At 44.0% G+C, this 14,416-nt stretch overlaps 1 protein-coding gene across 1 annotated transcript; it reads left to right on the forward strand.

Moving 5' to 3' along the window:
• The first annotated feature begins 907 nt into the window (after window positions 1-907).
• Window positions 908-13,565, forward strand: LOC140849420 (uncharacterized). Its single transcript, XM_073236301.1, has 2 exons — window positions 908-964; window positions 11,040-13,565. Exon 2 carries the CDS (start codon window positions 11,060-11,062, stop codon window positions 13,103-13,105), a length of 2,046 nt encoding a protein of 681 aa, XP_073092402.1. The 5' UTR covers window positions 908-964; window positions 11,040-11,059; the 3' UTR covers window positions 13,106-13,565.
• The last annotated feature ends 851 nt before the right edge of the window (window positions 13,566-14,416 follow it).

The raw sequence follows: 14,416 nt of genomic DNA on the forward strand, positions 1-14,416 counted from the left end.
AAGAAATCAGTGTACAGCCTTAATGAGGTATTGGTAGTGTCAGCAACTGGTAGACCAACAGGTGGAGCTTCCGGGAGGTTAGTTTGGGGTAAGAGCTCACAGCTGTACAATGGTGCTTCAAGATTCCACCTAGGTCACTCTGGGATAGGCCTGTGCCCACAGAGGGCTGACCAGAGTGAGGTTCTTGCATGTAACCTGAAGGTGCGTATTTTAGCACAAAGCCCCAGATCAGGAACTCCCTCCTTACCAGCTCCCAGGGCCCATGCACTCCTCTGCTCACACGGGACCTTCAGTTGCCTCCTCAGTAAAAACAGATGCAGAAACTGAGATGTGCTCCCAGCTTGATTCATTCCCTAACCAAATGAGAGTAGCAGGTAGGAAAGAGTCAGATACTGGATGCAGAGAGTCAGTCCCAGATTTAAACTATGGGCTCCTCATCCTCGTAGCTCTGTGACCTGAATATCTCCAAGCCCCAGTTCTCCATTTGTAAGACCAGATCGATCAGCTTACTGCACCAGGGGGTGAGTGTGATGAGAAGGGTTTGGGGACAACGGGCCAGCACAGTGCAGGGCAGCAATGATTATTTTTCTTATTGCTTGTTACTGTCCCACAGGTATTCCTCCTGGGGTCCTCATCCCATAAGAAAGGCCTTTGCCAGGGTGAGCTGTCCTCCCATCCTGGCCCCTAGGGGCAAGGGAAGGGCTTCAAGGAAGCAGGTCAGATGTTCTGCCAGGACCCCCTCCCCCAGGATGGCATCAACCACCTTCCTGCCGAAACTGGCTCCCTCCCAGGGGTGCGGCTGGGAGGAGTATGATAAAGATCTACCCTTACATGTGTTGTAAAAACTCTGCCTGGGCTCCTATAAGAAGGGCTTCCCTGCCTGGCCCTGCAGGTGAGACAGCTGTAAGCCTGCAAGCTTCCTCCTGCATCTGGCACTGCACTGGATCTGCATGCCCAGAACAAGGTAAGAGCTTGGCTTCTTTTAAGAGTTTCATGTCCCGCCACCCTTCCCACTTCCCCGAGGACCTCAGGATCCTGGGTCTTGACCCCATCCATGGACTCTTGAGGACCGAGTCCCAATTCCATGAAGAATGATGGGGCCACCACCTGGTGTCCCTAGGCCCCTGCCCACCCTTTGTTAGGGAGCCCACACTCTTTTTACTGTCTCCCTTTGTCAGTCTTCACCTGACCAGGGTGAAGATGACATCTGGGCCATTTCCTGATCCTGCTCCTCTGCAAAAAATTCTGTATTTTTAAAAAATAGAACACTATAATATGAATCATCTTATCATGAACTGAGGCAAATCAAATCTTGAGTAAGTTATAGTTTTCTTTGTTGCCAAGATTTTCTGGGAAGTGGAATAAATTTAAAGGCAAGAATTGATCAATATTGGGTGGTGTGCAGGACAAGAGAGATACGGTCTGGCTGTCTGCTCCACCATCGCCACTTACCCACTAAGGGATCTTGAGAAATTTGTTTACTGGTCTGAGCCTTAAATGTCACATCTATTACCTGGGGGTGGTTTATAATTATCTACCAGGCATGCATCTTGCATGGAAACAAGGTGAGAATCAAATGCTGGTGGAGGGCATAGCACATAATAGATAATAGAAATGCTATTTCTCTCCAACTTTGTTCATAGCCCACCTGGTAAAATCCACACAGTTTAGTGCAGTATTTAAGGTCATCGATTTATTCAACAATGTATTTTTAAAAGCATTGGTTGAAGGCTTTCTCTATGCTCAGCACAGGGCCACCACAGGGCTCCAGAAATTAGTCAGGATCCTTCCCTTCCACCTTATAATCTAAATGCTCTGAGGGAAAACCCACCCTATTGGCTCTGACTCGCTCTACCTCAGATTGGTTGGCCTCCCCTGCTTCTGCATTTCCTTAGGCTCCTACGGCCTCCCTAATGCTCCCACTCCCACTCATCTCAGTGTCCAAACTCCATGCACATGGATGCTTGGGTCAGCATCACCTGCCATGTCACCTGCCATGTCCTATCTCCTTGTGTGGTTGTCTGAGTCCGTGTAGAATGGTGAGATATGAACCCAGCACCTGGAGCTGAAGGAGGGCTTGGCAACTATCTCACTCAGCACCTGGGTATCCAGATGAAGGGTTGAGACCCAGGGAGAGTGACTTCCTCAAGATCAAGTTGAGACAGTGTTGGAATAGATTCCTGGACAAATGCTGTTAATTTCCCCAAAGAGTTACCTCAAAGTTTTTTGTTTTTTGTTTTTTGGTATCATTAATGTATAATTACATGAGCAACATTATGGTTACTAGACTCAGACTCCCCCCATCACCAAGTCCCCCCCGACATACCCCATTACAGTCACTGTCCATCAGTGTAGTAAGATCCTATAGAGTCACTAATTGTCTTTTCTGTGTTGCACAGCCCTCCCCATGCCCACCCCCACATGATGTCTGCTAATCATAATGTCCCTTTTTCTCCCTTATCCCTCCCTTCCCACCCATCCTTCCCAGTCCCTTTCCCTTTGATAACTGTTAGTCCATTCTTGGGTTCTGTGAGTCTGCTGCTGTTTTGTTCCTTCAGTTTATTCTTTGCTATTATACTCCACAGATGAGTGAAATCATTTGGTACTTGTCTTTCTCCGCCTGGCTTATTTCACTGAGCAAAATACCCTCTAGCTCCATCCATGTTGTTGCAAATGGTAGGATTTGTTTTCTTCTTATGGCTGAATAATATTCCATTGTGTATATGTACTAGATCTTCTTTATCTATTCATCTACTGATGGACACTTAGATTGCTTCCATTTCTTGGCTATTGTACAAAGTGTTGCGATAAACATAGGGGTGCATATGTCTTTTTGAAACTGGGCTCCTGTATTCTTAGGGTAAATTTCTAGGAGTGAAATTCCTGGGTCAAATGGTATTTCTATTTTGAGCTTTTTGAAGAACCTCCATACTGCTTACCACAAAGGTTGAACCAATTCACATTCCCACCAGCAGTGCAGGAGGGTTCCCCTTTCTCCACATCCTTGCCAACATTTGTTGTTGTTTGTCTTTTGGATGGTGACCATCCTAACTGGTGTGAGGTGATATCTCATTGTGGTTTTAATTTGTATTTCTCTGATGATTAGCGATGTGGAGCATCTTTTCATGTGCCTGTTGGCCATCATAATTTCTTCTTTGGAGAAGTGGCTGTTCAAATCCTCTGCCCGCCTTTTCATTGGCTTATTTGCTTTTTGTTTGTTCGGTGTGTGAACTCTTTATATATTTTGGATGTCAACCCTTTATCGGATCTGTCATTTATGAATATATTCTCCCATACTGTAGGGTGCCTTTTTTGTTCTATTGGTGGTGTCCTTTGCTGTACAGAAGCTTTTCAGCTTGACATAGTCCCACTTGCTCATTTTTGCTTTTGTTTTCCTTGCCCAGGGAGATATGTTCATAAAGAAGTTGCTCATGTTTATGTCCAAGAGATTTTTACCTATATTTTTTCTAAGAGTTTTATGATTTCATGACTTACATTCAGGTCTTTGATCCATTTCGAATTTACTTTTGTGTCACTAATGTCACCTTAGACAATGGTCCAGTTTCATTCTCTGACATGTAGTTGTCCAGTTTTGCTAACACCATCTGTTGAAGAGGCTGTCATTTCCCCATTGTATGTCCATGGCCCCTTTATCGAATATTAGTTGACCATATATGTTTGGGTTAATGTCTGGAGTCTCTGTTCTTTTCCATTGGTCTGTGGCTCTGTTCTTGTGCCAGTACCAAATTGTCTTGATTACTGTGGCTTTGTAGTAGAGCTTGAAGTTGGGGAGCGAGATCCCCCCTACTTTATTCTTCCTTCTCAGGATTGCTTTGTCTCTTCGGGGTCTTTGGTGTTTCCATATGAATTTTTGAACTATTTGTTCCAGTTCATTGAAGAATGCTGTTGGTAGTTTGATAGGGATTGCATCGAATCTGTATATTGCTTTGGGCAGGATGGTCATTTTGATGATATTCTTCCTAGCCAGGAGCATGGGATGAGTTTCCATTTGCTAGTGTCCTCTTTAATTTCTCTTAAGAGTGTCTTGTAGTTTTGAGGGTATAGATCTTTCACTTCCTTGGTTAGGTTTATTCCTAGGTATTTTATTCTTTTTGATGCAATTGTGAATGGAATTGTTTTCCTGATTTCTCTTTCTATTAGTTCATCGTTAGTGTAGAGGAAAGCCACAGATTTCTGTGTGTTAATTTTGTATCCTACAACTTTGCTGAATTCAGGTCTAAGTTCCAGTAGTTTTGTAGTGGTGTCTTTAGGGTTTTTTGTTTTTGTATCTGTTTTTTAAATTTTTTATTAAAGTATTATTGATAAACACTCTAATGAAGGTTCCACATGAAAAAAACAACGTGGTTACTACATTTACCCATATTATCAAGTCCCCACCCATACCCCAATGCAGTCACTGTACATTACTGTAGTAAGATGCCACAGATTCACTATTTGCCTTCACTGTGCTACACTGTTTTCCTGATTAACCCCCATATCATGTGTACATAGTATCCCTCAATCTGCTTCTCCGTCCCTCCTCACTAGCCCTCCCACACCCTTCCCCTTTGGTAACCACTAGTTCCTTCTTGGAGTCTCTGAGTCTGCTGCTATTTTGTTCCTTCAGTTTTGCTTTGTTGTTATACTCTACAAATGAGGGAAATCATTTGGCACGTGTCTTTCTCTGACTGGCTTATTTCACTGAGCATAATATCCTCAAGCTCCATCCATGTTGTTGCAAATGGTAGGATTTGTTTCTTTCTTATGGATGAATAGCATTCCATTGTGTATATGTACCATATCTTCTTTATCCATTCATCTACTGATGGACACTTAGGTTGCTTCCATATCTTGTCTAATGTAAAAAGTGCTGCAATAAACATAGGGGTGCATATGTCCTTTTGAATCTGAGAAGTTGTATTCTTTGTGTATATTCCAAGGAGTGGGATTCCTGGGTCAAATGGTATTTCTATTTTTAGTTCTTTGAGGAACCTCCATATTGCTTGCCACAATGGTTGAACTAGCTTACATTCCCACCAGCAGTGCAGGAGGGCTCCCCTTTCTCCACATCCTGCCCCGCATTTGTTGTTCTTAGTCTTCGATGCTGGCCATCCTTACTGGTGTGAGGTGATATCTCATTGTGGTTTTAATTTGTGTTTCCCTGATGATTAGTGATGTGGAGCATCTTTTCATGTGCCTGGTGGCCATCTGAATTTCCTCTTGGAGAACTGTCTCTTCATATCCTCTGCCCATTTGTTAATCGGGTTAGTTGCTTTTTGGGTGTTGAGGTGTGTAAGTTCTTTATATATTTTGAATGTTAACCCCTTGTTGAATATGTCATTTACAAATATATTCTCCCATAATATAGGAGGCCTTTTTGTTCTGTTGATGGTGTCCTTTGCTGTACAGAAACTTTTTAGTTTAATGTAGTCCCATGAATTCATTTTTGCTTCTGTTTACCTTGCTCGAAGAGATGCGTTCAGGAAGAAGTTGCTCATGCTTATATTCAGGAGATTTCTGCCTATGTTTCCTTCTAGGAGTTTTATGGTTTCATGACTTATATTCAGGTCTTTGATCCATTTCAAGTTTACTTTTGTGCATGGGGTTAGACAATGGTCCAGTTTCATTCTCCTACATGTAGCTGTCCAGTTTTGCCAGCACCATCTGTTGAAGAGGCTGTCATTTCTCCATTGTATGTCCATGGCTCCTTTATCATATATTAATTGACCATATATGTTTGGGTTAATGTCTGGAGTCTCTTTTCTGTTCCACTGGTCTGTGGCTCTGTTCTTGTGCCAGTACCAAATTGTCTTGATTACTGTGGCTTTGTAGTAGAGCTTGAAGTTGGGGAGTGAGATTCACCCCCACCCCCACCCCACTTTATTCTTCCTTTTCAGGATTGCTTTGTCTCTTCGGGGTCTTTGGTGTTTCCATATGAATTTTTGAACTATTTGTTCCAGTTCACTGAAGAATGTTGTTGGTAATTTGATAAGGATTGCATCAAATCTGTATATTGCTTTGGGCAGGATGGCCATTTTGACAATATTAATTCTTCCTAGCCAGGAGCATGGGATGAGTTTCCATTTGCTAGTGTCCTCTTTAATTTCTCCTAAGAGTGTCTTACCGTTTTGAGGGTGTAGGTCTTTCACTTCCTTGGTTAGGTTTATTCCTAGGTATTTTATTCTTTTTGATGCAATTGTGAATGGAATTGTTTTCCTGATTTCTCTTTCTATTAGTTCATTGTTAGTGTGTAGGAAAGCCACAGATTTCTGTGTGTTAATTTTGTATCCTGCAACTTTGCTGTATTCTGATATCAGTTCTAGTAGTTTTGGAGTGGAGTCTTTAGGGTTTTTTATGTACAATATCATGTCATCTGCAAATAGTGACAGTTTAACTTCTTCTTCACCAATTTGGATCACTTGTATTTCTTTGTTTTATCTAATTACCATGACTAGGACCTCCAGTACTATGTTAAATAACAGTGGGGAGAGTGGGCATCCCTGTCTAGTTCCCTATCTCAGAGGAAAAGCTTTCAGCTTCTCGCTGTTCAGTATGATGTTGGCTGTGGGCTTATCATATATGGCCTTTATTATGTTGAGGTTCTTGCCTTGTATACCCATTGTGCTATGAGTTTTTATAATGAATGGATGTTGAATTTTGTCAAATGTTTTTTCAGGATCTATGGAGATGATCATGTGGTTTTTGTCTTTCTTTTTGTTTATGTGGTGGATGATGTTGATGGATTTTAGAATGTTGTACCATCCTTGCATCCCTGGAATGAATCCCACTTGGTCATGGTGTATGGTCCTTTTGATGTATTTTTGAATTCGGTTTGCTAATATTTTGTTGAGTATTTTTGCATCTACATTCATCAGGGATATTGGTCTGTAATTTTCTTTTTTGGTGGGGTCTTTGCCTGGTTTTGGTATTAGGGTGATGTTGGCTTCAAAGAATGAGTTTGGGAGTATTCCCTCCTCTTCTATTTTTTGGAAAACTTTAAGGAGAATGGGTATTATGTCTTCTCTGTATGTCTGATAAAATTCTTAGGTAAATCCGTCTGGCCCAGGGGTTTTGTTCCTGGGTAGTCTTTTGATTACCGCTTCAATTTCTTTGCTGGTAATTGGTTTGTTTAGATTTTGTGTTTCTTCCTTGGTCAGTCTCGGAAGGTTGTATCTTTCTAGGAAGTTGTCCATTTCTTCTAGGTTTTCCAGTTTCTTAGCATATAGATTTTCATAATATTCTCTAATAATTCTTTGTATTTCTATGGGGTCTGTCATAATTTTTCCTTTCTTGTTTCTGTTTCTGTTGATGTGTGTTTCTCTTTTTCTCTTAATAAGTCTGGCTAGAGGCTTATCTATTTTGTTTATTTTCTCAAAGAACCAGCTCTTGGTTTCATTGATTTTTTCTATTGTTTTATTCTTCTCAATTTTATTTATTTCTTCTCTGATCTTTATTATGTCCCTCCTTCTGCTGACTTTAGGCCTCATTTGTTCTTCTTTTTCCAATTTCAGTAATTGTGACATTAGACTATTCATTTGGGATTGTTCTTCCTTCTTTAAATATGCCTGGATTGCTATATACTTTCCTTTTAAGACTGCTTTCGCTGCATCCCACAGAAGTTGAGGCTTTGTGTTGTTGTTGTCATTTGTTTCCATATAGTCCTTGATCTCTATTTTAATTTGGCCATTGATCCATTGATTATTTAGGAGCATGTTGTTAAACCTCCATGTGTTTGTGGGCCTTTTTGATTTATTTGTGTAATTTAGTTCTGGTTTTATTCCTTTGTGGTCTGAAAAGTTGGTTGGTAGAATTTCAACCTTTCTGAATTTACTGAGGCTCTTTATGTGGCCTAGTATGTGGTCTATTCTGGAGAATGTTCCATGTGCACTTGAAGAATGTGTATCTTGTTGCTTTTGGATGTAGATTTTTATAGATGTCTATTAGGTCCATCTGTTCTAGTGTGTTGTTCAGTGCCTGTGTGTCCTTACTTATTTTCTGTCTGGTGGATCTATCCTTCAGGGTGAGTGGTGTGTTGAAGTCTCCTAAAATGAATGCATTGCATTGTATTTCCTCCTTTAGTTCTGTTAGTATTTGTTTCACATATGCTGGTGCTCCTGTGTTGGGTGCATATATATTTAGAATGGTTATATCCTCTTGTTGGACTGAGCCCTTTATCATTATGTAGTGTCCTTCTTTATCTCTTGTTACTTTCTTGGTTTTGAAGTCTATTTTGTCTGATACTAGTACTGCAACACCTGCTTTTTTCTCCCTGTTGTTTGCATTTAATATGTTTTTCCATCCCTTGACTTTTAGTCTGTGCATGTCTTTGGGTTTGAGGTGGGTCTCTTGTAAGCAGCATATATATGGGTCTTGCTTTTTTATCCATTCTATTACTCTGTGTCTTTTGATTGGTGCATTCAGTCCATTTACATTTAGGGTGATTATTGAAAGATATGTGCTTACTGCCATTGCAGGCTTTAGATTTATGGTTACCAAAGGTTCGAGGTTAGCTTCTTTAGTATCTTACTGCCTAACTTAATTAGCTTATTGAGCTACTATAGACACTGTCTAGTGATTCTTCATTTCTCTCCCTTCTTATTCCTCCTCCTCCATTCTTTATATGTTGGGTGTTTTATCCTGTGCTCTTTTGTGTTTCGTTTAACTGCTTTTGTGGGTAATTGATTTTATTTTTTGCCTTTAGTTAGTATTTGGTTGGTCTGCTTTCTTTGCTGTGATTTTATTTTCTCTGGTGACATCTATTTAGTCTTAGAAGTGCTCCCATCTAGAGCAGTGCCTCTAAAATACCCTGTAGAGGTGGTTTGTGGGAGGCAAATTCCCTCAACTTTTGCTTGTCTGGGAATTGTTTAATCCCTCCTTCATATTTAAATTATAATCGTGCTGGATACAGTATTCTTGGTTCAAGGCCCTTCTGTTTCATTGCATTAAATATATCATGCCATTCTCTTCTGGCCTGTAAAGTTTCTGTTGAGAAGTCTGATGATAACCTGTTGGGTTTTCCTTTTTAAGTTATCTTTTTTCTCTCTGTGGCTGCCCTTAATACCCTGTCCTTGTCTTTGATCTTTGCCATTTTAATTTTTATATGTCTTGGTGTTGTCCTCCTTGGTTCCCTTGTGTTGGGAGATCTGTGGGCTTCCATAGTCTGAGAGACTATTTCCTTCTCCAGCTTGGGGAAGTTTTCAGCAATTATTTCTTCAAAGACACTTTCTATCCCTTTTTCTCTTCTTCTTCTGGTACCCCTTTTATGCAAATATTGTTCCATTTGGATTGGTCACACAGTTCTCTTAATATTCTTTCATTCTTGGAGATCCTTTTATCTCTCTCTGCCTCAGCTTCTCTGTATTCCTGTTCTCTGATTTCTATTCCATTAACAGTCTTTTGAACTTTATCCAGTCTGCTCTTAAGTCCTTCCATTAACTGTTTCATTTCTGTTATCTCCTTCTGGACTTCATCCCTTAGCTCTTGCATATTTCTCTACAGCTCCATCAGCATGGTTATGACTTTTATTTTGAATTCTTTTTCAGGAAGATTGGTTATATCTATCTCGCCAGGCCCTCTCTCTGGTATTGTTTGAGTGACTTTGAACTGGACCAGGTTCTTCTGCCTTTTCATGTTGACAGAAGTGATCGCCGGCATGTGGCGCATATGTCAGCTGGGAAAGCAAAGTCCCTTCCTGCTTGCTGGTTGCCTTGCCCTCCTCCGCTGCCTGTGCCAGTTACTAGCACACAGGGAGCAGCAGTCTCTGGGTTAATTCCCTGAGCTTCTGTGGGCGGGGTGGCCCTCAGGATAGCTTAGGGCACTGCCAGGGATCGGAGGCACCTGGCATGTGTTCTCCTGTAAGAAGTGCACCCCTTCGTGCCTTACAGACTTTATCCCGGCTTCCTCTGTCTGTGCCAGGCAGCCATGTGCACATGGCAGCCTCTGTGTCTGTCCTGGTTAGCTGCACACTGGGAGAAAACTCTGTGTGGCTGCTGTGGGCGGGGCTGCTCTCCAGCTGGTCTGCAGCATTGGCAGGTCAGCCGGTTTGCTTGCAGTGCCGACAGAGGGGAATGAACCGCAGGCTGCTTATCACCGTGAGGGGCTTCGGAGCTGCGTTTCCACCCAGGGGGTTAGGGCACCTGAAGTTCCTTAAGATTCCCAGCCTGCTAGGCTGAGTGTGCCAGGATGGTTTTGTCCACCTGTTAAACCCTTGTCCCTTTAAGACTTTTAAAGTGCCCACTTTTCTTTTGTCCCAGGGGAGCCAGTTGTAGGAACCCACTTGCAGTCTCCATCTCAGATTTTACTTTCCTGTTTCTCAAATATCCAGTACACCATGCAGTGTTTCTCTGTGCTCCCAGTGCTGATTAATGGGGCTGGTTATTTAGCAGTCCTGTGCTTCCACTCCCTCCCCACTCTGTTCTTTTCCTTCCGCCAGTGAGCTGGGGTGGGGGGAGTGCCCAGGTCCCTCCAGGTCACGGCTTTGTATCTTACCCTTTTCATGAGATGCTGAGTTCTCACAGATGTAGATGTAGCCTGGCTGTTGTACTGTATCTTCTGGTCTCTCTTTTATGAATAGTTGTATTTGCTGTATTTTCAAAATATATATGGTTTTGGGAGGAGATTTCCGCCACCCTCCTCATGCTTCCATCTTGAGCACCTCTCCAACCTCAAAGTTTTATAGATGTGAGACTGTCTTATTTACCTTGATAAATTCGATATCTAGTCCAGTGCATGGCACATAGTAGGTGCTTTCTAAATCCTTGTTGAATGAGTAAATGAAAGAGTGAGTGAATGAGGGAGTGAGAGCCTATGAAGCTTGGAGAGGGTGAACGAATGAATGAAACTAGGTTTTTGACACTTAAGATGCATGTCAAGCTGAACTGTGAAAAATGGACCACTTGTCTCCTAACCCCAGCAGCCTATGGGTTCTTGATCTCACTCCTAGGCAGGCAGTCCTATGTTAGGGTGGAGGGGGACAATCCTGCAGCCCTGCACTGCTGAGCTGCTGCCCAGCACTGACTCACCTGCCTTTTGTCAAACAGGATCCCACCAAGCTGAAGTCATGAGGACCCTGCTTTCCTTCCTCCTTCTGTCTGCTCAAGGACTCCTCCTGGAGGGCACAGAGAAAATACAGATAGAGAGATGCAGCATAGCATCCATGAATGAAAGGCTATCTCTGTGCAAGCCTGAAATTGTGGAGAGAACCTGGAAACAAATTGATGCAATTGGTGGCAGGATTGTCACCCGGGACGAGGCCATATGTACTGTAACTGTGATGGAGCAGGGGAAGGACACTGCCCTGAAGGTGGACTGCACCCGACTGGACAACCATTTTTCCTGTATCTTTGCTGGTAACCCAACTTCCTGCTTAAGGTGTGTGAGAAATGACATATGGTACTGGAGACAAATTGCCCAGAACTTGCGCAGATTGAACCACATCTGTGAAGACTCACGTGTGGCTCTGAAGACCAGGGTGTGCCGCCGCTTTCCAGAATCCCACCTTAAGCTGGTGTACTCCACTCTGATCAATGATCCAAGTGAGGATGACCTGTGGTGGCATCTTGTGGTCAAACAGGACCCCTACATGGTTTGCAAATGTGTCAAACATGTTTTTCCCAAACCACCCTGTGATAGGACCACACAGCCCACCACCACCACACAGCCCACTACTACCACCACACGGCCCACCACCACACAGACCACCACCACCACCACCACCACCGAGCCTACCACCACCACACAGACCACAACCACCACACAGCCCACCACCACACAGCCCACCACCACCACCACCACCACTGAGCCCACCACCACCACACAGACCACAACCACCACACGACCCACCACCACCACACAGACCACCAGCACCACCATTGAGCCCACCACCACCACCATCGAGCCCACCACCACTGAGCCCACTACCACCAAGCCCACCACCACCACACAGACCACCACCACCACCACTGAGCCCACCACCACCACACAGACCACTACCACCACCATTGAGCCCACCACCACCACCATCGAGCCCACCACCACCGAGCCCACTACCACCACACAGACCACTACCACCACACAGAGCACCACCACCACCACTGAGCCCACCACCACCACACAGACCACTACCACCACACAGAGCACCACCACCACCACTGAGCCCACCACCACCACACAGAGCACCACCACCACCACTGAGCCCACCACCACCACACAGACCACTACCACCACACAGAGCACCACCACCACCACTGAGCCCACCACCACCACACAGACCACCAGCACCACCATTGAGCCCACCACCACCACCATCGAGCCCACCACCGAGCCCACTACCACCACACAGACCACCACCACCACCACTGAGCCCACCACCACCACACAGACCACTACCACCACACAGAGCACCACCACCACCACTGAGCCCACCACCACCACACAGACCACTACCACCACACAGAGCACCACCACCACCACTGAGCCCACCACCACCACACAGACCACCAGCACCACCATTGAGCCCACCACCACCACCATCGAGCCCACCACCGAGCCCACTACCACCACACAGACCACCAGCACCACCATTGAGCCCACCACCACCACCATCGAGCCCACCACCGAGCCCACTACCACCACACAGACCACCACCACCACCACTGAGCCCACCACCACCACCATCGAGCCCACCACCGAGCCCACTACCACCACACAGACCACCACCACCACCACTGAGCCCACCACCACCACACAGACCACTACCACCACACAGAGCACCACCACCACCACTGAGCCTACCACCACCACACAGACCACCACCGAGCCCACCACCACCACTGAGCCCACCACCATCACACAAACCACCACCGCCATGCCCATCATGACTGATATGACCACCTCCACTGAGGTCCCAGATGTGGAAGAGATCACCACCACAGAGTCACCCAGCAGAAAGGTTACCTCTACCATGCCAGTGAAGACAGAGCCCATGGCCATCCCCATGCCTGGTTGTAGGGAAGACCCAAAGATCATGATCATGCAGGAGACCATCCAGCAGACAAAACTGCACATAGGCCAGAAGATAATCCCAGCCTTACCTGCATATCCCTAGATGTGGATGAATACAGCCCAGAAAACAGCCCAGCAGATGGCACTGAATTACTGTCAGGAGTCAGGGAACCCTTCTACAAAACCTTAGGAACTCCATTACAAGACAATATTGTAATGATGCAAAAACAAATGCAGTCAGTTAGGAAATCTCATGCATTGTTCCCTCTGTATGTAGTACAGCTCTCCAAGTTCACCATGATATAGGAAATTCTATGCTACAGGAATGCAGTAAAATATTCAAATAGATTTTGTGATTTTTGTATTTGTTTTGAAGTTTCCTTTATATTCTCTGGGGTGGGTATGATTTTCAAAGGCTGTTTACTAACACAGAGTATGTTTCTATTACCTACAAAACTTTGTGTATGTGCAGTGAGGACCTGTCCTTGAAATGAATGAGCCAGAGTAATCATTTTGATGGATTGTAATTTCTGTCAAATTAAGATAATAAAATTCTATGCATTTTTCAGAAATATTTTCACCTATTGTTTGGTTCTATCCTTCTGGTCCCAAGTGGAATCAGAAAGAGGCCCTAATAAGTCAATGAAAAACATATCTCAGGAAGAATATTCATCTAGTCATCTCCAAAGGTGACCCATTCCAGAATCCCTGTCCTTATACTTTCATTTATTGATCTGTAGTGTTTGATGCCTACTGAATTCCAATAGTAAGGATCTCTGATTTCAAGTGGGACACTCAGGGCATGATGTGATTAAGACTTAAGAGCCTCACAGATGGTAAGAAAGGAAGCAAAATTTGAATTGGGAGGTCTAAAAGCTAAGTCCACAGGCTAGAGGAATGCCCTCCAACCATTCAACTCAGTCCCCACTACCACACACCATGTACTTGACCCCTGACACTGAGGAGCTCATTTCTGGGCTGGGGGAGAGGGACTTGTGTTAGAATAATACCTTGAGATGAAGACTCCAAAGGAGGGAAGAAAGGGGCATGGCAAACCAGAGTGAGGAGGTAGAAAGTGCTGGAAGATCTCAGGTTGAGCTTTCAGAGAAAGTAACTTTGCGAATGGAAATTGGGGATAAGATCTTCAGGTATGGTAGATCTGGATGATTACAAATAGCATTGGAGCACTTTAGGCAGATGACAACATGTATGAAAGCAAAGAGATGAGAAAATCCTAGAAGATGGGAGAGACCACATGCCTGGAATATGGTGAGATCCAGTAATGACATTGCAATTAGTCATTTACATGTTAGTATGAAGGCTCTGAAAGTGTTCTTATTCAAAAGGTGGGAAAAGAGGATGTTGTGCCCCTATATCATCTCTCAATTCAAACAACACCAAATAGTGAAGAGCT

Source organism: Manis javanica, chromosome 5 (genome assembly GCF_040802235.1).
Source record: "Manis javanica isolate MJ-LG chromosome 5, MJ_LKY, whole genome shotgun sequence".
NCBI classification, from domain to species: Eukaryota; Metazoa; Chordata; class Mammalia; order Pholidota; family Manidae; genus Manis; species Manis javanica.

What these genes read in the sequence shown, in the direction of transcription:
- LOC140849420 (XM_073236301.1), top strand. Translation starts at nt 11,060, where the DNA reads ATGAGGACCCTGCTTTCCTTCCTCCTTCTGTCTGCTCAAGGACTCCTC.